The following is a 26,288-nucleotide window of genomic DNA, read 5'->3' as shown; positions in this document are numbered from 1 at the left end:
ACCTTTTTAATTATAATAATAAATATACAATTTAAAATTGCAATTTTTCGTAATGTAAAATAATAATTAATCGTTACAAGTATACTTTTAACATGAATTAACAAAAGAATTTAATTCCAATTTAAATGCTTTTCAATGATCTTATTAACATAACATTTAATTGTCTTCTTATCCTATATATTACATGAAAATATATTAAATGTATTAGATATAAGGATTATATAAATTTAATGCAATACATAAATCCTTTTTTTATTTTATTTCTATATATAATTATAGTATTTGCATATTTAACTTAATAATTGATTGAATAGCTAAATTAATCAATTTAAAAGTCAACAGGAACTCGTCTGTTTTGCTTGATTTGAGAACGAGTTCTCTTCTCATGTAATCTCTCCCTAGCAGCCTTTAACAAATTTTTCCTCTTCCTTTCTTCTGATTCAGGTGATGGTGTAGGTGGCTCTATCAAAGTGGCTCTGATCATCGCTCTTAATTTTTCAAGCGCATCTGCCAGATTCAAATGCTGAGATCTCGTCAAGTCTGACTTAATTATTAAGTAACCTTCTTTGTTTATCTTATTTTTATGCTGAAATAATAATTTAATTTTTGAAACTATTTTATCATATTACTTTATAGATAAAAATTTGAATGGATACTACTTTTAATTTTAATTAAGCATAGATTTTCTGAAAAAATACATAATAATGTAATATTGTATGTAATATCATCTACCTGTTCTGCTAACTTTGTTCGAATTTCTTCCAACAACCAAGTAGCACTGCTCAAGTGGAATCTTAAATCTACTTTGGTATTTACACAATTCACATTTTGTCCTCCTGGTCCACTACTACTGCTATATGTTATTTTCACTTTGTCCAAGGGTATGTAACCACTGAATTTCGCCTTAGGATCTGGCACCTGTAAGTAATGATCATCGTTCACTCGATATTGAAATTAAATTATTTAAAACAGAATAAATAGTAGCCAGAGCATTACGTTATACGAAAGATTCAATTTAGTATATAAATTTTCTAATAAATCAGTATAAAACTAACGAAAGTTGGAGTGTGCAGCTTCAATTTGCTTCCTGGATGCAAGTTCTCCAAAGATAAAGCGCTTTTAAAGTTGGAAGCTTTGCCACAACTGTACGATATATTTCTAACATTATTTTGTAAAATTCTTAAACATTGTCTCCTGACAAGATTCATCTTGTCTCGATTCCTATCACTCTTCAATGGAAATAACTTCTGAAGATTTGTTTTGATGGAAAGACACTTAACCTAACAACATGCTACCTTTGTCTTACATTTTTTTTTTGGGAAAAATTATCCAGCACCATCTAGACACAACTTACGAACTATTTGTGTTGTGAAGTTCTGTATTATCGATACTTTGTGAAGATAGCATGGAATACAACCACTCGTGGATTAATTATGTTACTCATTGAAAAACTTTACGAATATAGACACAATGAACCGGGAATATATGGAATAAAAAATAAAAGGATAAATGTTAAGTTTAGGAGTCTCACCTCCAATTTTCAGCAATAAAATAAAAACAATAAAAAGCGGAAAATTTCTCTCGACTAATGAACATTTTGATACTCATTGATTGTGTATTCAAGCGCAATTTCTTATATTTCAAAAAAATTTAATCTTCTATTTCTAATTTTATGCAATTAATTCTTTGCTCCTATTTCTTTATTATTGTGTCTGGGACTCTAAAGTTCTGCATAATGAAGAAAGCATTAGGAAATAAATATTAAATTTTGAAAAAAATTAATAATAAGAAATGAAAATTAAACGTAACGCATAATTTTTTATTTTCAAAATTTAATATTTCCTGTTCCTCATATTTTTTTCATTATATGCCTTGTATTTCTAAGAATACATATGATTTATATTTTCATTACCAAAACTAAAATGAAAGAATAATTGCTGAGAATTGCTTATTGCCATCGTAGTTAGTAATAGTTGACAGTGGATGGCAGTGGTCAGCGGTAATTTGTCAGATATTCGATAATCGATCGTCGAGGATGCGTATCGATCTCCAAAATTCGAATGATATCGCGATAGGAAGCGCGGGAGGAAGTCTGAAAACGATGAAAATTTCAGAAACGTCATCTCGAGATGGCATCATCCTTCGAGCGTTCTCTAAGAGGGCAGAAACGGCAGAGCGTTACCTTTTTTTTTTTTTCTTTCTTTCTACGCGCACTTCGACTTAAGCTGCGAGACGTCCCATTTTAATAATCGAATGGCCGGCCGCCGACTTTCGCGGTCGCGCAAAGACCTTTAACAGTCTCGTTGTTGTGCATACGCTTTAAGTATTGGCGCAATAGCGGTTTTGCAAGCGGATTGCGGCACGGAGTGCATTCTGAAAATCACGGTAATAATCGACGCGAGCCTTGCGATCCACCGCAAGGACACGGAACTCCGCGACGCGGCACTGCGTTTTTTCTTTTTCTCTCCCCGGCGAAATACTGTGACGAGGCCACCTCGCTTCGCGGGTTAACGCTCCGACACGGCGAAAACTGTCGATCTGTTGTTCGCCATCATTTTGTCGAGTTTGTTTTTACGATTTATTATCGAGGGAAAGTGAAAACGGATCGACGTCGAATTACTTCTTATAACTTCTTGTGAATGGGACATAGTAAATGTTATGTTCGTCGCCCGATAATGTCACCGGTAATAAATTATGAGAAGAATGAGATACGATATTCGGTAGTTAATATGATAATTTCCATTTTTCATGAGATCCAAGTCAGAAAGTTGCAGTCGGAATTGAGATGGAATATTCTTTAATACATACAAATTTATTTATGTTATATATTTTATTATACATAAGATTCAAATTTATCATGCAGTTTTTATAAAATTATATTGTATTACGAAATTTATATTGTGACGGAAATTATATCGTGACGAAATTGAATTTTGTTATACGCCACGAGTAATAAACAAATAAACATATGTCATATTATTAATAAAACTAAACACCTTTCTATGCATTTTGTTGTTTTAATTAATACGACAATACACTTTTCTTTCTCTTATTTTCGCATTAAGTATGTACAAATTAAATATACTACTTGCATCAACGTGAAAATAAGTGAAATAAAAAGCTGAAAAAAAAAAACATTATCGTGTGTAAGAGAATAATTAATTTTATTAGTAACATGTTTTTTATCCGCCCGTCAGTCTTTCATACTCTCGTGGCTTATAACAAAGTGGCGAGCTCGCCACGTGATTTCGGCAGAATTTTACAAAGTCAAGAACCCGAGTTCCCCGCGATGCGTTACGTAACGTAATTAAATAACGCCCTCGTTATTTACTCGTTATTTACTTGTTATTACGAAACCACCGTTGCCATAGCGATCTGAATGCGCACGTGTGCGCGAATACTTTTCAATTAATTCAGCGAAACGTGTTACACATGTTACACAGGGGGAGCCTGCGTTTTTACATAATATATCGGATTCAAGCGTAATTTCTTTATATTTCAAAAAAATTTAATCTTCTATTTCTAATTTTTTGCAATTAATTCTTCGCTCCTATTTCTTTCATTGTGTCTGGGACTCCAAAGTCCTGCGTGAACGCTTGAAATTACGCTTGCATATCGGATCTTAATTCCGCGCGGTGACGCAACGCCATAGCACCGCATCCCATCTCGTGCGAGATTTCCCGCAGGCCGTTAGATAACGGGACGATCGTTGCGGTTTTGTCGTCGCGTTCGAACGATTGACGCGATACGCCGCGCGTACGATTGATGCGCGAGCTAAGAAGAAAAGGATTAGCGGATTGTACACTTTGTCGCGTGATCATAGTCCGATGGAACGTGTGCTCCAGCCTCGTGTATGCATTACGATTGTCAATAATGAGCATCTAGAAATTTATGCAAATGCGCGAAATCCAAAAATACCGCTCGACGTTAACTTATCTCTAAATGACATCCTAACGTATAATTATATATAATTCTAGTTTAATTTATAATTTTTTAATTACACATCGTGCATTTATATCGAATCTCGCATTTTAATCTGATATCTTAATTAAAACAATTTTCTCTCTCTCTCTCTCTCTCTCTCTCTCTCTCTCTCTCTCGTGATAAAATTCAAAACTTTCAGGAAGGCAAATGAAAAGCCAAGCTTCGAAGGAAGCTCGATGGATATGATGTGGTATCTTGATAACAAGAATGAATGTAACGGAAACGGATAGTTGCACTTTGAGAAAAAGTGCAAAAATAAGTAATGATTAATTTATAGTAACGCTCGTCATTTCCCTCGGCCGAGGGAACGCTTAGATCCGGTTCCGCGAGCGGAACACGTGAGACGCCGCCTCTTCTTTGCCTGCATAATTAATTATGGAGATACCGGCAAAATGCCGGCAAAGACGCGTCGGCTGTGTGTACCAGGAACAGGCGCATCATACAATTAATTAGAATAAGATACAACGAGATCATTAATTCATCCGGCATTCTCCGGCTGACAATGTGTCGGAAAACTTAGTCATTTGCATGAGAGTGCTCGTCGCCGTAATATACCATTACGGGAATCGTAAACGCGCGGTTTTACCCACCTGTTGACGCCAATAACGTGACACTGCTACCTGCCCGATGACGCCAATAACGATGAGAGACTTGTTAATGTGAGTGATTCGTAGGACTTGTTACCGCCACTTTTCGTATATCCTTCAAATTTAATTATCGCGCTCTTCGCTGAAACAATTTAATCACGCGGATACGTTAAAGGATAATGTAATAAAAGTTGTAAAAAAATTGTACGGCAATAATTTTTGGACTTATAAACTATTGCAACATTATTTGCGATAATAATAAAAACGGGAGGACCGTTATTTGTTAAATAACGTGATTTTATGTATGACTAAGTTAATAATGTATAGTTGTTGCTATTATAAAAATATATTTTGTCTAAGCTTGATAGCTTTACATAACAGTAAGTGTAATATTTATTCTCAAATTTATTTGTAAAGGTAACCGCAACGTCAAAGTAACATCTTTGTATTTTGTTGCATTCTTGGTCGATAAGATTCTTGGGGTATAATTTACAGCTAGTTGTTCACGCCACGTTTTTCTTTCCTCTGCGACTTGATGTACGATGCAATCGTGGCCTCCGCGAGCTTCGTAGGAATGATTTCGGAATTGGAGACGAGATAGCGCACGTAAAAACTATTCCACGACCTCTCTATCTATTGCTGCAATGATACTTTCTCTTACAATGACGGAACGCATATATTTATAGAGAACTCGTACGCGGCATGTAAACGGGGAGCTGCACGATCGATAAATATACGCGACTATTTGACATTTCTACGGCAAGTTTGTAGGGAGCAAACTTGCGCAAATTTCGTTTGGAAGTTTATTTTTTTGCATAGTAATAAGATCGACGTATATAAATGTGATTCAATTGCACATGTCTAACGTGTCAATCATGAAATGATAGTGGCTTTTCAAGGTGGTAAATTATTTTTAATGCACAAATTATTTTATTATTTTCGTCATTGTAATAATTCGTCTTAAGTTATTAAAATTATAAAAGTTATTTATAATTTGGAAATATATATATTATTTTTTTTTTGTAATTTTGTATAGTAAATATATTTAAGTATGAAGATAACAAAGTAATAAACAAAATAATAAATTTGATACGTACGTACGTAAATATATGCGAAGTGTATTTTTAATTTGCATCTTAAAAACATTTCGTTGAATTTTGCGTGATGGAGTTAAAGCATATGCAAAAATACATATACATAATAAACGTTTAGCATTCCTTTCAAAATTGCTAGCCGTGACGATGCAACTAAAAATCGGTTTATATAACTGTCACTATTCTCTTTCACTCTTCTGCGTTCGAATTTCGAGAAAGCGTTGACGTTATATTTTGGGCATTTATTGAATGAATAATACCGAGAATACTGTTATCGAAGTTGATAGTAAATTTTGCGTAGACATTTTTATTACACGCAGCATTGGCAGTTAACAAAATTTATTTTAATACTAACGTTTTCGCTTTCGAAACGCATTTCAATAAACGATTTGCGATAAATATGTTTAATCTATATTATACACTCCTTAACAATAATAATAATAATAATAATAAAATGCATTAGGATAAGTGCATTAAGATAACTTAAAATATTTCAAGTTATTATATAATTTTACAGTATTATAATCACGCGATACTATGTTATATAATGGTATATAATCATACTTACACTTATTACATAATCATGTTTTTATCAGTACTAGTTTATTCTGACAATTTTAATGTTTTTTTAATAATTTAGAATAATTATATAATTTTGTTATTTTTGATTATTTTTTTAATAGATAGCATTGATAGCAAATAAGCATATTTTTTAATGAAAAGTAACTATTTTTTTATTATTTAGCGAATTAAATCGAAGTAAATTTGCAATCTTGCTGTCCGATAGAAATGAGCGTGAAATATATTCTATGTAAGAAACCGTTCAACTATGAAATACATAAAATAGAAACCTTTCAAATTCTACGTTCTTACGATTTCGAAAAATGGTCTTCTTAAACAAGAAGTACCAGCAAAAGCATTACATAAGCTTTCGACATAAGTTTTCGACGACGATGATGTTTCCCATAAAGATTTGCTCCGTACATCTTGCGATACGTGAAGTAATGTCACATTGGGTCAAGCATGGGTTCGGGTCACAATGAATATTCCGCTCGTGTGTAGATAAATATTAGCTATATTAGTATCTTGACATTAAGGAGACTTTTGCCCTTACGCATTTTTGCCAGATTATTTGCGGACGGAGGCGAGGTTTAATCTTTCCTTAAATTACGAGTGACGAACGATGATTAGGTAGTAATGAAGCTGATAAAAAAATCTGCATCGTACAAAAATAACGAAAGACCGGTGTGGTTGCCATTCAGTATGAATCTCAAAAAAGTATGATAATGATCTCAAAAAGTGAATCTTTTGCTTCTTTTTCCGGAACCGGATTTTACATCTTCGGAAGCCGCGTAGCACAACCTTCGAGAGCGGCAACCATTGAGAAACGGGAGGATTAAAATAGATTGAGAAGCGTTCTGAGAGATTGAATACTTATTCTTCAAAATCCGGAATTGTGATCTTGTGATCTTTATAGCGCCGCGATAAATCTTCGCGTTCCTTTTAAAATTTATATTCCGAGGGAAGGAAGAGAGGGATCTACCTTTAAATTTTATTTCTATTTATAGATGATCTTTACGATCGACGATTTTTTTCAAGTTACAACGAACTGTCCCCCGTGAAAATTTTGTTTATGTCGAGAAAGAAAAAGGATATCCGGATTGTTCCTTTTTCTTTTTTTAGAATGTAAAGGCCAGTCGTTGCGTCGACGGAACGCCCCAATATTATTCAGAGTTTCGAGGTAGCTCTGAATAATGCATCATCGCTATATATTACACTGTTCAGAGCTACATCCTGCTAGTCTTCGTCCAGCCTGAGATCACGTGTGACACGATTGTCAAGGTTGTTAGCGTTATATTATAATATTGTCCGATGCGCACAACGATGTGTAAAATCATCATTTGTGAAGCCGTGCAACATCTTAAATACGATTATGTTAAACTGCAAGGACGGAAATGTCACGTTTCGTTCCTAGATTAACTGAATTACCATATTTCGGCGCTATAGGATATTCGACTGAGGTCTTTCGACAAATCTCTGGATTTTATGCAATGGTGGAATATGTCGAAGTCGTTAAAATATCTTACGTTTATCTTATAAAGTTGCAACTTGTAAAATTTATTACACGTTACATGATTTTAATGTTAAAGGATCATTCCTTCGTCCCGGAACAACGTATACTTCGAGGCAAAAAATAGAATAGGTAGAATAAAAAAAGAAACAACATTTTCATTTATATTTCTTCCTTTTTAATATTAATACAATATCGTCAAGTTGTAATTATAAATATCACAGTCCGCAATAAAAATCAAGAAATCTTTCCATATGACTTCTTCTATACTTGGAATAATGTAAAAACCACTGCTACCCTTGAATCCTCAAGGATACCAGCGGCCTCGGGAATTTAAATAAAATTTGTATTTGGCATATAAGGCAGAAAGACCGTGAGTTTTCCTAAAGAAATACGCTTAATGATGTTGACATTTCACGCGATGCTCATCGGGAAGTGACTACGACTCGCTGCTGCTGACAAAATTGAACGGATGCACCGTTACATTTCCATTCACAGAATCCGCATGTGGCGTTACGTTACTTCGCACATCCATTTTCATAGAATTTTCGATAAAGGATATCAGAATCATTTGCAGGAGAGAGAGAAAGAGAGAGAGAGAGAGAGACCACGGAGCGTGTAAGAAAGAGACGCAAAAAGACAGATAATGGAAAGGTCATCAGAAGATAAGCCGGGATGTGGGGGAAGGATGGGCGAAAGATGGGAAGCGGAGGTGATAACGAGCGTGTAGCGAGAATATGCGAATTAATTCCTTATCCTTTCATTCTATGTAGCAATACATAGGCGATGCGGCGAGGCGCCCGGCGCATTACGAAGCGTATCTCGATAATCATTAACCGGCCGATCCTACGGAATGACAGGAACGCCGTCTCTCTCTCGCGTCTCTCTCTTCTCTTCTTTCCCGCAGCCGCGTTGCTTGCGTCATTTGTGCAAGAGGTGCTCCCCGTTGGTGCTGTGTCGCCTCTGCTGTACCACTGACGAGCCTGGTATCATCGTGAGCGGTAACGAGCGTTGACTAATGTGCGCGCGTGACAAGAGAGGAATGCGTGTTTCTTCTCAACCCTTTCGGAGGCATAAATTTTGCCATTATTCTGAATATTTTAATTAAATGGTACAGATAACAATAAACGGAGATTTTATCTTGAACCCCGATCTGATCTTGTCCGGTGAATGATTTGAAGCTGTGATTTATGACAAAAGAGCTTTAAAAATTTATAACACGTATGGTTAAAGGAGGAGTGCATTTGAATGAAAGATTGTATTTTTGAAATGTATAAAATGTCATGTAAATTGACGTTTTTATCATTTTTTGCACATTTTTGAGGTATATAAAAAGATTTTTGAAGATATTTAAATATCTAGAGTACAAACAAACTTTAAACAAGTAATGTTCTCCCTCGAGATCTATATGATCAGAATGACGTAACTAAAGAAATGCTAAAAAATTTGTGTTATACTTTGTGTTTGTTCATAGCATTTTACATGTACTGATATCACGGATATTATTTTATACCAAATGAGTATTTTTGGCAACATTTATTTTCGACAATTTTACTGTCAATTATTAATAGCGATTTATATCAATTCTAATGTTCTAAATTATATAATATGTCGTCTCTTTCGTATGTGTCTCAGCTGCCATAATATATTTCCTAATAGCAGCGAATATTGTAAGTCGAACTTTAGCCGGTATCAAGAGAACATCTGCATTACGAAACAAGAATGTCTATACGGAAAGCGGGTCGGTGTACGGTTCGTTTGTCTCTTTATAGGTTCCTGAATTCCTGAAGGCATGTTTGTTATTTTATTGGGCTGTCTTGTTAATTATCATATTGATAAATTAAAAATAAACGGAAAATTATATCGACTCTTTTATTCATAATTACACAGACTTTTTATGATGTAAAATATTACATTTTTATTGCATTTTATTACTCAATTATGCGGGACGAGTTACGCAATTCAAATGAGTCATATATTTTTATGGTAATAGAAAAATATAATAAAGAAAACAAACGAACGGAATTAAAATATAATGATAATATGATAAATTATATTAAAATATTTATTTTTTTTTATACTTGAATAAAAAAATTTATCAAAAACGTGATGATAAAAGTTTTCTGAATTTAAATCGTATCGAGCATCGAAGAGAAGTATAATGAGCATTCTTTTTCTCTTTTTAAATTTTTATTTGCTAAATTTTATTTAGGCAATTAATTTAAGGAATTTCAGATACGAGAAAGAATTTCGTAGCAGCCGTGCCCTTTTCCAAGTTTAATAAATTCACGCTGAGTTACTAGGAGAGAGTTTGGTGATTGAAAAAAAAAAATAAACTGCATGTCCTTGCTATGTACGAACTCGTCAGTCCTTGACTAACTTGGAATTGAATTCCTTCGAGAAGATATTGACCTCCTTCCTTCCGTGACAATCTGGTTTACCAACGCCGTCGCAATGACTAAACTTTTTCCAATCTTTAACATCCGATATCCTCTCACCGCCGCGCAAATGAGCATTAAGTATATGCTAAAATATCTTCCATCTCGCATATGATTTCTCTCGGAAGATCTATTATCTTGTTGATATATTTTCGGAAACGATCTCCTCTCAACCTTCTGCTGCAATTCGCCTCTTTTTCTTTTTATTCACAATCCTCTGGATCGAACCGACTGGCGGATTTATACGTAGAGGAGCAGACAGGAAAGATTGCATTCCTTACTAAATTTAAAAGACTCATTAATTATTACAGCATCGATTTATCATATTGTTAGAGAACTTGAGCGATGACTCGACGAGATGTTTTTGTATAATGATATAATACGTAATGATAATTAAGCCGTTACTATGCAATGGTACGTAAGGATAATCCGGCGCATATGTGCACTTTCTCAGAGTTTCTGCTCACTGTCGATGAAAGTAAATTGGACACGGGAGACTCGTGAATTGTCGCTCGTACGATATAGAGCCGGTTTCTAGTAGTCTCGTGACACGCCTCACGTAGATGTTATCCTGAGCTGAAAATATGATTTAGGTTCCCAGCCGGATACAGAGGGATCAACAAATTAATTATATGTCGGAAAGGTAAACAGATCCTACTGTCATTAATTGTGAAGTAGGAAAGGCTGAAATGAACCGAGAATTATAATTATTACACGAAACAGATTGCTATGTGTTGATATTTTAGTAATGATAAATGACAATTATTGCTGAGAAAGTAATTTTAATAATCGCTAAGGCAAATAAAAAAGGATCTACTTTCCTTCCGATAATAAAATGCTTTTATATCGAGTGGGTGTAAGTGTCTCTCGAAGTCTCTACTAAGTTATGTTGCGGCGTGTAATGTACTCGTTGAAGCTATTGAGCTAACTATTTGAATCGTCAGAAGTTAGGAAACAGCGATTGAGCAATTAATTTTCTGTCACGTGGCAAATTCGTGACGATTAATCAAAGCAGCATGGAATCAGGAAGCGTCGTGTATTCGAAGGAAAATTATACTTGCGGTTCGAACGCCTTTGTCCGACACTTTCGCTCGACTCTCGGGTAAACGATGATGATGATGATGATGATGATGATGATGATGACGACGATAATGATGGCAATCGTTAGCATCCCGACGTCGCTAACGACGGCGCGCTGGCTTGCGCGGGTAGACTCAAATCATTGATCACAGCGGCGAAAATCGCGAGTACGACTCAGTTACGAGAGACGTCGCATGGGACATCGCGCGATTACATTGCTAGTCACATGTGGATCGCCAGTCATTGAGTAATGCTCGTAGACACTCTCGCTGCTGCCGTTGCTGGTGCGGGCATACACGTTTACCCTGATACATATACAAATTGAATTGGCAAAAGCGAGACCATCGTTGGCATTTTTTTATTTATTTTATAAAATGTGATATTTTTTGACATTATTATTTTTGAGAGAGAGAGAGAGAGAGAAAGAGAGAGAGGGGGGGAGAGAGAAGGCAACAACGTGTGAAATATATTTTTTGAATTTCTTTTAAAATGATATTCTTTACTTTGTTAAAATCTATATATTTATTAATATATTTTAACAGAGTATAGAATTTATTATATATGAAAGTATTAATATAAATATGTATGTATGATGTATATGTTATATATGATGTATTAATATAAATAGCTATATTAACATAGTATTATTTTTCATATGCAATTTTTTCAATATGCATTTAGTTCTTCTTGCATTTCTTGCTATGAAGCAGAAGAAACGTGGTCGCGCTGCTTGATATTTTTTTCACGCATTCTTACATGCATTCCACACTTTCAATTTCAAGTTGAAACGGTAGTTAACAATGAAGAGTTTAATTGGACAAATTACATATTATATCACGCGAAGTTTATATTTAACGTATCACCCACTGCACTTGCTGCACTCGCACATATAAAATGAAGAAGCCCAAGTTTAACGGGAGAGAGGAGATTTAACAAGCTTAATAAGCAAACAAAAAATAAATTATTTATAAATTATTTATATTTTTATTATCATAACAAATGTTCGCAGACGTAAATATATATTGTCAAATAAATTGTTTCAGTTACGTTCTTGTATATTTGTGGAATTCTATATGTATTTTAATAAAAAAAAGAATCTCAGTTTCAGTAAAAAGTTGACTCGATTAACCGGTCGTCTATCGATATAAAAACGATAATATAAAAACATATTAACTATGTTATTTATTTTGTGACATACATACTTTGTGGAGCGTTTTACATAAAGTCACGATGGAAGCGTGCTACGATGCAAGTAACCTCAAAAAGACGAGTTCTCGAATTTCACATCACCTCAAATATTCCTCTTCTTTTTTCTGCGCAACGTCGTTGGAAAGGGATAAGAGGAAAGATGAAATGTACAGCCGTTTGTATTCGCAAATTAAATTATTTGCTCAGTGAAATCAGAGAAGATGTGACAGCGACCGTTTCATCGGTATATTGACTTCGTAATTTAATTGTTTATTTAAATGATGAAATTAATTACATACAACACGCAAACAACATTATATTTTTTCAAATAAACAAAATAGACTTAACTTTGTAATTATAATAAATTTAATTTATGATGTATTTGATATCAAAATATTGTGCAATAAAAAGTACAATGATAAAAATAATTAATAGCTGAAATAAAAATAATATAACATCAATATTTTAATAGAAATTCTTCTGTGATTTAAGATTATTTCTAAATAGGAAACGGATTGAAGATGTTAAAGATTTAAAATTTCCGAATTTCTCGTAAATCTTCACTTTTTCCTCTTTTATGCGACATTCATTTTCTTTTATCCTTTCATATGCATGACATTTTATTCCAATGATGCAATAAAATATTAATTATCTACAAATTTACTGGCGCTTATTAATGCGATATTCGCGAATTTTTATCGTTATTTTATCGAATCTCGATGAAAGTAGCTGAACGAAAAAGGAAAGAGAATGGGTGACTTCTTTCTGTCTCATTATAACACTTTCACTGCAGATCTCGTGATTGTCATCTGTGCAACTCGATCTAGTATCCTCACGACTTCTGCTTTTTAGTCCTGATTAGTTCTATGCGATTCTCGCAATGGAGAAAAGAGAATGAATTGGCAATGTAATAAAACATTTATTTTATTTTTAGTTGGTTTTTATTTTATCGACTTTTTGTTTATTTTTATTTTTATTCCTCCGTTGTATTATACGAAAAAAATAATACTTTTTATTAGGACCAAAAGCTAGACACGAAAATAGATTCGATGTCTCACGATGTATCAGGATTCAAATCAGAATTCAAATCAGGATTCATATTCAGAGAGTCACGAACTGTCTTGGCTTTAGAATAATCCAAGACTTCTATTCTGTATTTTTCTATAAAAGATGATATTTTCCCATTCATTACTTTGAGAATTCGTATTTTGATCGGAACGAAAATCATTTCAATACAACACTCGAATGAATGAATATTGTCGCAAGTGATTCATATGCAAGTCTTGATCGGCGAATCATCAAATAGTCAGCTATCAATTCGCAATTCTTAATCTTTAATTTTTTATTTTTCAACTTTCAAACTCTCGATTCTCGATTCCAAATTTCCAGCTTTTCACTATCCACTATTTATTGTCTAGTCTGAACTTCCAACTCTTAACTAATCGGCCACTCGATTTTTACGGAGAAATCTCTCCCGATACTTGAAGATTATACGTCAACGAGTACTTTTTGACTAGCTTCTTTTTCTTCAAAGGTCAAGGTCACAACGTGACATCAGGCCTTCACTACACTTACGTACTACTCATAACACTTGTATTTGGATGAAGACCCGTCTGCTTATCTATTCCATTTTACTGACTGCATGTTCCCGTTCAGTTTGCTAATTTTTTTATTGAATAAATTAAATCCATCTATTAACTAAACATATCGAGAAAGAGAAAGAGAGAGAAAGAGAATAGTGAGAGATAAAGAGAGGGGGAAAAAGAGGAAAAAGTTAAGTTAATAAATTAGAATAAATTAGAAATAGAAATTAATCATTAAAAAATTATTAAAAATTATGATTATTTTATACATATAAAAATAATTAATTTATTAATTTTTTAAATATTTTAAATATTTTTAAATATTTTAATAATAATTCAATATTTTAACATTTATCTACAATTTTTACACAAATCTGTAAAATTATCTGTAAATTTCTATTAAAATCTCCAATTACCCAGGCAGCAAAGTAACATTTGTCGTCTTCTTGATGTTATTTTTTATCAAATGACGTCTATTGTCGTCAAAATGACAACAAATAACGTCAACTTGTTATGTAGATAATGTACTAAAGTCTTCCGGTGATTAGCATTTCTATGCATTATTAACAGCTATCGCAATCATTTATACAAATACGTCTTTAATAAGATGAAGTGTCAACATTCCTAATTTCGCAACACTCATAAAAGCGGAAAATATTATAGGTCAGAATATCCGTTCGATGTTCCCGATATCGCGCGCAAGCATCAATCGGTTTCCTTGGATGGCATTTATTTGTGTGTGTGTGTGTGTGTGTGTGTGTGTGTGTGTGTGTGTGTGTGTGTGTGTGTGTGTGTGTGTGTGTGTGTGTGTGTGTGTGTGTGTGTGTGTGTGTGTGTCGTTGCCTTTCTCATGCTCATTATCCTCCTCTCGTTGCTGTTTCTAAGAATTTTTGTGATCTTCAATTGCGATCCGTCCCTCGCCATTCCTCGAACTATAGCCTGTCAATCGATGCGTTACATTGTCGTATCGTCACGGCATCCTCTCGTTTCCCGTATAATTTATTGTACAAAGATTTCGGAATGATTTCAAATCCAGCTTTTTACGCTTTTAAATATCAAATAAGCTATAATATATCGCACTTTGTGAAATGCGCTGCATTCTTGTCAGTCGCAAAGAAATATTCGCAATCTTCAGGAATTGTTTTATATAAAACGTAATTGAAAATTTCAAAAGGAGAATTAAACCATAAAATCGAAGTTGATTCAGAATCATCATTACATATTTATATATATTTACCAATATATATCAAATTTAATCTCAATTTAACAAATCTTCAATTTTTTTTAGTCCTAAAATTATAAAAAGATGAAGAATAAATTAAATCGATGTTAAAGTTAATCTATACATAGGTTAGAAATAGACAATAGAAAATGCTACAATTACAAATATTTTTGAATTACATGTTAAACGTACATTTCATCATATTCTTCATTTTGCAGTAAAGACACATGAAGAATGGGCTCCGCCCGGCGTAATTTACATTATTTCCATTTGTCCGCATTCATAAATTGTAACTTTTCATTTATTGCGGTAGAATCGCCATTACACTCGAGTTCAAACCGCGGGTTACCTAAGGGTTGATTACAGGGAGAGAACCCGTGTAAAAAGGTGGCCCTCGTTATCGCGTTTATTACAAACGATAAATCAAGCGGAATACGTGCCGAAAGATGTCCATTATCTCTCCCGGCATCGCTGCCGAGTACGAAACTGCTTTTGCATAAGTAACCACCCTGGATACGCGGCGAAACTTCCTTCTCGCCTTTCTTGTCGGGCGTGAGTCGACGGCCTGCCCTTTCTCGCTCTCACCTCCGCGCACGGAGACTTCAACGCCGCGCCGAGCTGACAGTTCGCATCGCGTTCGTTCCCTCTCCGTCGTTCGGATGCACCGGCGTATCTTCTCAGTCGCGCTCGTCGCGACGATTTTGAGCCGAGCGCTGAGCCGCTTTGCGCTGAATCCCTCTCTCCCTCTGTCTCTCTTTCTCTCCTCCCCCCTCTCTCTCTCTCTCTCTCTCTCTCTCTCTCTCTCTCTCCCTCGTACCCGCCGCCCGTTCGCTCTTGTATCTCTCGCTCTTGCTCCTGGCGGCGGCCGACGCGGCGGCAGCGGCGGCGGCACCTCTCGCTTTCACTCGCCGCGTGGTTGTGCAAAGAGGAGGCTATCACGGCGTCCGCGACGGGGCCTCTCAGTATTCGCCGGAGAGTCGCTGAAGATACGTGCTTCTTCTCGATGTTATCCGTACGACATCGCGATCAGTGAAACATCTGAGAGAAGAGAAGAGAGAGAGAGAGAGAGAGAGAGAGAGAGAGAGAGAGAGAGAGGAGGGAAGAAAAAAGGGAGAGAGAGAGAGAGAGAGAGAGAGAAAGAAAGAGAGAATAAAAGCTTGTGTGAGCGAGAATTTTCATTGAGTTTCATCCCTCTGTCGGAGGCGACAACAAGGAACGCGTGGACCGCGGCGTGCGCGGGAGAGGGCACGCGATTGTAAGAACGAAGACACAGACGAGCCAGTTGAAAGGGTGACAGAAATGGTGACAGTCGGCCGGCTCAGGTAAGAGTTCTGGTCATTAATCATTGAGTTGTCGTCAAAAACGAATGTATCCTACGGATCATCTGTCTTTTATACTTGTAACTAATTAACACTTAAGCGCATCATGCTTGGGATCAAGAGAGATAGCAACGGTCTCGCTTGCTATGAGTCTTCTTTTTTAAAAGATACAATTTTGTTGTGATTAAATTTACGGAATTGAGCCACGATTTCTTCTTCATTTGATGAAAATGAAGAAAATTGTTCTTTCACCGGAAAAGCGCGGAGCGGCATCGGTAGTGCCAAGGGTTCATCGATAGGCGTTACGTGGGAGATGATTAGTATGAGTTAACGCTTGTCACGATGATGGCTAAGTGTTCCGCAAAGCATGTAAAAGTAACTTTCTAATAGTCAAACGGTACTTCAATCATCCACTCGTTGAATTAGGGAGTCTGCTCAACTTCGGTAAATAAATCTCTTTCTCTTTCTCTTCCTCCCTCTCTCTCTCTCTCTCTCTCTCTCTCTCTCTCTTTCTCTTCAGTTAAATATATCTCACTTCTAATTGTTCGCAGCTAACTCTAAATTGTGAAGTAACACACAACTAAATTTAAACAAATTACTTCATTCTAGGTTACGTCAAAAAAAAAAACGTAGTTATGCGAGAAATAAGAGATAGCACCCGCATGCGTGTAGTATGTCAAGTCAAATAATAAAGTGACAATTTCATTTCGTAATTTCCAGTGAATATTCGCTGATAATTCTGTTTAATCTTCTACTTTTTATGTATAAATAACTAGAAAATCTGTTGCTCATTCAGGTATTTTTTTTAAATTACTTCTGGTTACGTTCAATGTACGGTCACATGCCGCGATCGCTCACTGGATAATAATTAATGATAAACAGTGAAGTCATAGCGTAGTTGTATATTCCGCTTTACTGATGAAGAAACAATCGATTGCTCATCGAATTATTCCGAGGAGATCAACATTTTAATTATACTCACATTGGCATACTTGTTCCATTTATTTTCTCTATTCTCTACACACACATGTCGATCGAAATTTTGCTTCTTTATTATTTTATTACTATTAATTAACTTTTTATATAATAGAGAAAACTAAAAATCTATTAAAAGTTTATATCTCTAATGTATCCTACCAATTATGATAGTCGCTCAATGGAGCTTAGAACACTATATTCTAGCGTAGATCGAAGATTCAAGTAGTGCAAGTATCTAATTAATCAGACGCGTTCATGTGTATCGTCATATGCATTATCTCACGTACAGAGAAATTCCGTGCTTCCAATCTTATGATTTCTATCTTTAATATCGAAGATATTAAGGATATAAAATTTAATTTACAAGAATTTAAGAAGTGAACGGAATTTAAACAGAAGTGAAGGGATTAAAAAAAGTAACATTCAAAGATTTAAATATCTAATGAGTTATCAGTGTTGGAATCCGGCTAATTAATTAATATTTTATTTCAAGGAAATAATACTTTTGACGTTCTCATAAAATCCGAAGAAATTTCCGTATTTTCGAGGAGATTCAAGGACCAAAAGTTCTAAATGCCTTTAAATTTAAATAATTTCAAATAAAAAACATTGTAAATCAAGAATTTTCTCAAGATAAATCTAAAAATTCTGGAATTTCGAAATTAAATGCGTTAGATAAAGCGTTAAGATCTTAAAATCTTAGACTAATTGGGTGGGTCCTATGTTATGTTATCAAGTACATGATATATCATGTAATTGGTAATGCTTGAACATAAATCAAAGATTAATTTTACTTGCACATTTCAGTCCAGAAATTACAGAATAACTGCAATATAAGAGAGAATCAGCTTACATTAGACTAATGGTAGTCCGTCTGTAATATATAATTATTTGTACACGCCGGATACAATTATAGTAACATTTTTTTTTCTTGTGCAATATATATATGCTTTTTATCAGTAAAGCATAGAATATAATAATGGAAAATCGAGAGTTGATCGAGTAGAAAACTGTTATTAATATCTTTACGTTGTGTAATATCATACGGTATTATAAATAACTACTGCAAAATAAGGTTAGTAGTACTAATATAATTTTATTTTAAATGAAAGAAGATTTTGTTATGTAACGTTGAAAAAAATTAATTGAGGATTTCATAAATATGGAAGACATAAATTTATCTTCTCGAGTATCTTTACGCTCTGTAGCGCAAGATTATTCTTATCGACATAATTTAACTCTCGTCTTCGGATGACACGACGTTTCGGTGTTAAGTAATATTTTCTGAATATTTTGAAGAAGACGATGTCAATCTCCTTTATGAAATATATACCTGTTATAACAAATTGATTAACATTAGTGAGTTGTATTAAATATCGTGATGTGGCAAACCGTAAAGTCGAGCATAATTAAACCGGATAAGTTATGGCATGACGGTAAATCTTTCAGCCGTGTAATTATAGAATCGACGCTTTTACGCTTCGCTAGCAAACATGCTGCGATATTACTCTCTTCGTCATCGAGGAGATACAATGCTTAAAAGGAAATAAAAAGAAAAAGAGTACTGTTACGTTTTTATGATCGTAATTGAAGGAAGCTGTGTATTTCGCGATCGATATGAAGTATCTTATTCTGCATTTTTCGTTGAGACTTTCTCTCTTGATTGCCCTAAGTATTATTATTTAGGATATTCTATGTATTAAATCATATGTATTTTATAATTACGCTTTACTTTAGAAAAGCCAGCTTGAAATAATTTGCATATCTAAAACGTGTTGGTTAATAACAAAATAAAATAAATCTGAGTAGAGTAAAATTTTAGAAAACGTTTTTTTTTTTTATGAAAGATGATTTTATTTTTAAATTGTTTAATTCGTTATTTCTTGATCTTTTAAATAAAAAACATTTTCGATTGTTTTTTTTTGTACAATTGTCGGATATGCATGTGTACATACATGTATACATGATGCCTATGTGTTATTATAAATAGAAAGTTATAGTTGTGCTTAAGGCCGCTATTATTGTTATTCTTATTGTGACTAGAGCTGTAAACACAACCGTTATTTTCATGCGGAATTTTGTGTGGTGACTAGTAATGACATTTCATTGCATAAATAACGTTAAGTACTATTTGCCACAAAGCTCCGTTTCTTACGGCCTACGAAGGCGGAGAATCTGTTTTGCTGCATCGCTAAAATAAATCACGTTCTCCTCTCTTCTGTCAATTTAAAATTCAGAAAAGATACGTCAAGTACGTATAGTTATGTTAACGTTAATGGATGCGTTAATGTTTTCTCCTAGCAGCAGCAAAATTATCGTTATGTGTATCAAGAGAGCAGTGAGTTGTACGTATTTTTTTCTTTACATAGAAAGGGAAGGAGAAAGCATCCGTGGAAATTACGAAACTATCTAAACCTTCTTACTGGCAACTTTTACTTAAAATTATATTATTAATAAAATATATTAAAAATATATACATATAGTTTAAAACATATCAAACATACATGAATATTATAATATTTAATATTAAAAATACATTTGATATATTAGATTATTGAAAAAAAAACATAATTCGTTCGAAATAGAAAAAATACTGAAAAACTGCAGAAGTTTTATAATTACGAAAAATGCGTTAATAAATATATAATAATTATATTCATAACACTATAATTTTTTAAAAATAAGTTTATAAAAAATTTATGAGATTATATAAATTATTTATGAATTATCTACAAATTTTATTTTATATATCGCTGAGTTTGTTTTCTTTATTATTTGTAGCATGAATGCTACACTTTAGATCGTTGAAAGATTGTATGATCGTTCTTACGTTTTTATACAAACTAACATCATACGATTCATGCACTTTCTCTCTCTTTTGCCGGCAATGTCTCTCCAGTATATTGTAATATATTCCAGTATAATTCAGTATATCGAGGTCTCTCCAGTGTATCTGTAATCTCAATCATATCCTTATATAGGACAAATCTGTCGCGTAATAAAAAAAATTATGTAGAAAATAAGAGATATTGTGCACTTGCAGCACGATCGTATAAAACATCCGTTTCGCCATCTCGACCGGCGGATGTGATCGATACGCTATATGTCGCAAATATTTTAGGAAAATATTTAACTGAAACAAGATCTGAGAATTTTTTATTAAAAATTAATTATAAATAAGGAGATAAATTGGTTTTTATGCGAAAGAATTTTTTTTCATACTAATTTGACACTTTTTGATGAAATAATTTGAACTTTAGTATACTAAATATTTTAATACTGTTGATATAAAGTAATTGGAGTTCGATTGAAATTTTTATTTGCCCGTATTGTCTAATCGCCAATCGACAGTCGTCCGTTCAATCAGCTAAGTTTTCGCAAGAAAAGGAAATGATAATGTTCAACAAACGTTTGTCTTTCTCTATGCCGTCTTTTTCGCCGTACAAGAGATTCAATCGTAATAATCACACCTTTTCGTCTTGGCCTGGGTCGCGATGCAAGCCGCGTTTACGCAATCATAGACGTCCACGAAGTTCTCGATCAATCGACGAGACGTGCGCACGAGTATCTACTTTCTAAAACACGAGGAAGAGCCAGTGGCAGCGCGAGAGCATGAGATTCACTTTTTGTCGAGAATGAAGAATCTTTATTTTATAGAAAGTAAAATTCTGTGCGCCAAAAATTGTCATAAAGCTGCGCTTTTTATTATCGGTCGTTTTATTTCGCGTCTGATCTGATTCCGATTGGCGATTAGGTAATAATTGTCATTTTTTTTATAAATCGCATCCGTTATACAGTCGGGATGAAAGTCCACGCGATATTCGAATTTCGAAAGTTTCTCCGTTGTTCCTGCATTGAACATCGTACGCGGATGTTCCTGCAACCGTAAGGTGTAGACGCGTCTTATTAATTGCCGGATGAGGTATTGTACGCGGCTCATGAGATAGAAAATCATGTACAATCGCAAATGATCATGTTCAATTGTCAGTGATGGATTTAGCCTCTGAGGGACCATATGTGCACAATTTCTGTTTTCAATTCTTATATATATATATATATATATATATATATATATATATACACACACACACAAAAGACAAACAGACTAGTCAAATGTGTAAAAAAATGTTATCGATTCGAATCAATTCGAAATTACAACAAGTATAATATAAAAATAGAAATTTTTTTTATATGAAATTAATTGAATAAGATAAAAAGAATCTAGTAATTAGAATATCTAAGACTAAAATTGAAGTTTATAAAAAATATAATTTCAAAATGTTTTCCATTAATTTTTTGGAGATTCTTTTATATGTATAAATAGTGCTACGATTTTTCTGTTACTTTACAATCGATTTCTGATTTATTTTTATAATAATTATTTTATTATATGTTTAGTAATCCTGTATAGTATGTAATAACAGATTAAGGGAATTTCAATGTTCTGGTATTCTTAAACTTTATACTATTCGTGCATACCCTTTATGTACGACATCGTTAATTCCGGACAGAAATGGGAAAGTAACGATACCCGACACGTTGTTATTAGCATCATCGTATTGTACAGGTGCAAGGTCAGTGATACCTTTCCGTTGCACTAACCTATCACGATCCACGTTAAAAGCCGTTTATCTGGCAAACGCCGTCTTGCGAATCATAGGTCACTCTTCTCGCAGAGTACATTGGCACATGAATGTGTGTGTGTGTGTGTGTGTGTGTGTGTGCGCGCGCGCGCGCGCACACACACACACACACACACACACATACACGCATCCAGTGAGCATTAAGTCGGCGATTAACAAGGTTCTATTGTGCTTAGAAACATTTCATAACGTAATCATAACAGTTTCTCTTAGATTCCGCTAGAGATCGAATAAAATGTTAAAACAATAATAAAAAGAAACGAGAGGAAGAGAAAGGTACAGGCAGCGCAAATCTATATAAAATAAAGGGAGTTAGACAATCATATCTGAGGACGTGTAACTTTGTTGATAAGAATAAAATACTTTCTCTGAAATTCCAAAGATTAGCCTTGGTTTCCCGATTAAATGTGACATGTATTACAAAAGTGTGCAAACATTTCAGTAGACGTGTGAAACTTAATAATCAACTTAACTGTCACTCGCGAATGTCCGAGAATAGCAAGCTCGAGGAAATTACGATACTAATTTCGTTGAAATATATGCAAACGTAACTAGAAATATATTCATTCACAGAAGCTAACAATTACGATTAATAGAACGTAAGTACTGATTACTACCCAAAGATTATACTGGTGATTAATCCTTAAAAAATTGTTTACAGTCTGTCAAGTAATATTGATTATAAGTTCTTCTTCTAATTAGATCGATAATGTCAGTATTTAACGGGACGTGCATGTATGTTCACAATAAGAATATTAAAAAGAATTGTTAATCTTTTTTCATCATTATAAAAAAAAAAAATCTTACTTTAAATTTATAATTACATTAAAACATATTTCTTCATAGATTAATATAAGTAGATTTGGGAATAAGAAATGGTTAATCTACCAAACAATGAAATTGGTTTAATTGATTTGTTTAAATAAATTAAGGTTTTAACGTAAATTATTCTATACTTAAATATACAAACGCAGCCTCGCATTCTCTTTCTCGCGTGGAAGTTTAGCAATCCATTTTCCTCTTTTAGCATATCGGCGCTAAATTTCTGTTGCACAGCGCTAGACGTCCGATGCAATAAGACGTGAGTTTTCAAATGCATTGCGAAGCGAGTAGATTTATGGGCTGATCACGCGCAATAACAAAGGAACGCGGTGATTCGCAATGAAGAAGGCTGCCGCGGACTTTTGTGCACGGCGACACAAGTCATTAGATCATTGTTACGCGGGCACGTCCAAGCGATTATCGCGGTGAATGCGGTAGATGTAATCACGAGTGTCACGATGAGATGACGATGAAATCAAGGAGAGCGGCTTTCCGTTACGAAGTCATCTGCATCTCTTGTCGCATTGTACTCGGTTGCAATATTTTTCCCTCCCTTCTGCGCACAGTTCGTTATTGATAGAACGACGCGGCTTTAACAAATATTAATCCCGTACTACACTCGCACGATTCTTAATGAGATAATTATCAAATTCCTCCTCAAAAATTTTCAAGTAATTCTATCATACGACGAGTTGAGCCTCTCTTTGAATGTGATTTCGTAATCGAAAAATTTTTCATATCTTGAAACATATATGGGCAATTTAGAATAGCTTTTATATTTTTTTAAAAATTTCTCCTTGGAAACTTCTTTAAATATCTGACTACGCGTTTAAAAGATTTCTAAAATAATGTCATTAACTATATTTGTATATAACGTAGAGAGGAAATTGGAATGATAACAAAATTTTATTTAAGCGTGTAGTGATTTATTTATAAAAGAATTACACACTGAGAAAAATGTCTGGTTGAAAATGGACAAATCAAAATTCCGGTTATCTCAACTTTTGACAGATTTAAAATTTTGACAGATTTAAGCAGATTCTGATTTATTCATTTTTAATCAGAATTTCAATTAATCCAACCAAACATTTTTCTCAGTGTAAAACTAATATCGAAGAATAATGTAAAATACTGATTATTAATTTTCATGTAGATTGAGATTTTCATAACATTCAAGATTTTTAAAACTTAAAATCTTAAAGAATTTCTCGGTTTTAATATTTGGCACAATTTGAGATTTTTGTAACAAAATAATATTCATGAGAAGATATGTTTTAAGATTAGATTTATTTTCATTATTTTTTAATAACGTACAATTATTGTATTTCGGCAATAGAATTATTATTCTATTTCATCAAAGGATTCCTTAATGTTTTACATTATTTTAATAGATGTATTGTGTTAATATATAACATTGCAACTGTATCTACGCAATTACTATGAAAGCAGTAAATGAAAATTCGTTTTATATACTCTCCTTTTATTATGCTCTACCTGTATTGCGACAATGTTCATTATCGCCCATTGATTAACAAAATGCCCATTTACCACTATTGATTCGCATAATTTGTCTTTCGTAAATGTTTATTACGATGACTAAATTGAACGTAATAAAATGGAGAAACCCGGAGACGGAGGCAGGATGATGATGTTATTCGTGTCGGTTACGGCAGTCTACGATGTTGTAACACGAAAGAATTCGTTTAGAAATGTTCCTCGCTGGGGCAGTCTCGATTCGCAAAACGATCACGTATTCAAATTAAAGTTCTCAATGTCAGCGCAATGAAATTTCTATCGAAGTGTCGAAACGCGTTGACCTTTACCATTGTTTTCTCGTCTGATGAAATCTGCCAAAGTGAATTCCTTTCTGTATTAACCTTCATTTCTTTTTTTCAATCTAGTAAAAATTTAGATTCTGCGAAATATATATATATATATATATATACATGTAAAAAAATTGAGTTACTAATGTCTTCAACTTAGTCTTGACATCCGGGATGGTACTGGATGAGCCAGTACCTTAGACCTTTTAAATCTTAATTCCAGCTCGAAAGAGCTCTTGATTCTACGATCGTCCGATGGAATTTCGTGAATTTGTGAGCAGAGTGTCGTAGTAGTGACATTATTACGATCTTATGAGAGATGACCTTCAGATATCACAAGACAGTCGTACCTTGTATCACGGGCAGGCTGCTTTCCTCATGGGGCGAATGTGCTGTCGAGATGGTCTCTAGGCGAATGTCCTATTAGCACTTTCACTCGTGCGTATTTCCTCGAGAGCATCGCCGTTATTCGCTACTTATCGTCTCGAAGAATTTACCACTGTTATATTCATTCATAGCGATCCATTTCATTATTTGATTACACCCTTGAAGAAGCGTCTTTAAACTTCATGTCTTTTATTGTTTCAATAATATCTTGTGATAAAAAAAAAAAATAAAAGATCTGTCTAATGAAATTTTTAAGTTTATGAGTAATATGATTGTTATTATAATATGATAATACGCACGCATGCAAACTATTAAATATTGTTATAAAAACATACATTGTATTCGCTAGATATTTTTTTAAATTATTATAAATTATTATTATTATTATTATATTTTTATTTTATTAAAATAGGCAGAATTATAGTTTACATATATGTGTGTGTGTGTGTGTGTGTGTGTGTGTGTGTGTGTAAACTATATAATAATTCTGTCTATTTTAATAAAATAAACATATAATAATAATAATAATAATTTATGATGATAATTAAAAAAAAATATGTAATAAATATAATGTACGTTTTTATAACAATATTTAATAGTTCTCTATGCGTTCTCTAGATTCACTTCTTTGACATCGTATTATTTTATTTGAAGGGAAACATTTACAGAGAGAGAAACGGCGCTCTTACGTGGTAGAAATCGTATTCTTAGGCGTATGTATGTCTAATTGGAATTCGACTTCTCTCGATGGCACTTGAGTTACCGGTATCACCGCTCGTGCTCGCCGGGACGATGCTTTTCGGACGTATGGTGGTCATCGCCGCCCGCGGCATGAAATCCCGCGGACCCGCGTGCGTATCGGATCCCCGAGAAAGATTTCTCCAGTTTCCGTTGACCCACTGACACTGAATTATCATTTGTGTGTGCACGCGCGCGCGCGCGTGTGTGTGTGTGTGTGTGTGTGTGTGTGGGTGGTGTGCGCGCGCGCGCGCGCTTTATGTGTTGACCTCTTGCAGTACGTACAACGGAAAGCTGTCGGATCTGCCATCTGTGCCTGTGTGTTTTATTT

At 34.0% G+C, this 26,288-nt stretch overlaps 2 protein-coding genes across 2 annotated transcripts in view; one reads left to right on the top strand and one right to left on the bottom strand.

The window, feature by feature from the left end:
- Window positions 1–126: 126 nt before the first annotated feature.
- Window positions 127–1,324, bottom strand: LOC105430234 (large ribosomal subunit protein mL62). The gene is made up of 3 exons (XM_011643694.2): window positions 1,056–1,324; window positions 733–918; window positions 127–586 (listed from the first exon to the last, which is right to left on the bottom strand). The coding sequence occupies exons 1-3, from the start codon at window positions 1,206–1,208 to the stop codon at window positions 329–331; spliced, it is 597 nt and encodes a 198-aa protein (XP_011641996.2). The 5' UTR covers window positions 1,209–1,324; the 3' UTR covers window positions 127–328.
- Window positions 1,325–15,426: 14,102 nt separating this feature from the next.
- The window catches only part of LOC105430236 (uncharacterized), a 29,013-nt gene continuing 18,151 nt past the window's right edge, over window positions 15,427–26,288 (top strand). The window contains exon 1 of the mRNA XM_089076098.1: window positions 15,427–16,569. Within this exon, the coding sequence (XP_088932224.1) occupies window positions 16,547–16,569 (23 nt within the window). The 5' untranslated portion in view covers window positions 15,427–16,546. The remainder of the gene's footprint in view (window positions 16,570–26,288) is intronic.

Source organism: Pogonomyrmex barbatus, unplaced genomic scaffold (genome assembly GCF_055798465.1).
Source record: "Pogonomyrmex barbatus isolate J1 unplaced genomic scaffold, ASM5579846v1 scaffold2, whole genome shotgun sequence".
In the NCBI taxonomy this organism is placed as follows: Eukaryota; Metazoa; Arthropoda; class Insecta; order Hymenoptera; family Formicidae; genus Pogonomyrmex; species Pogonomyrmex barbatus.
This window is presented reverse-complemented; position numbering and strand designations above follow the sequence as displayed.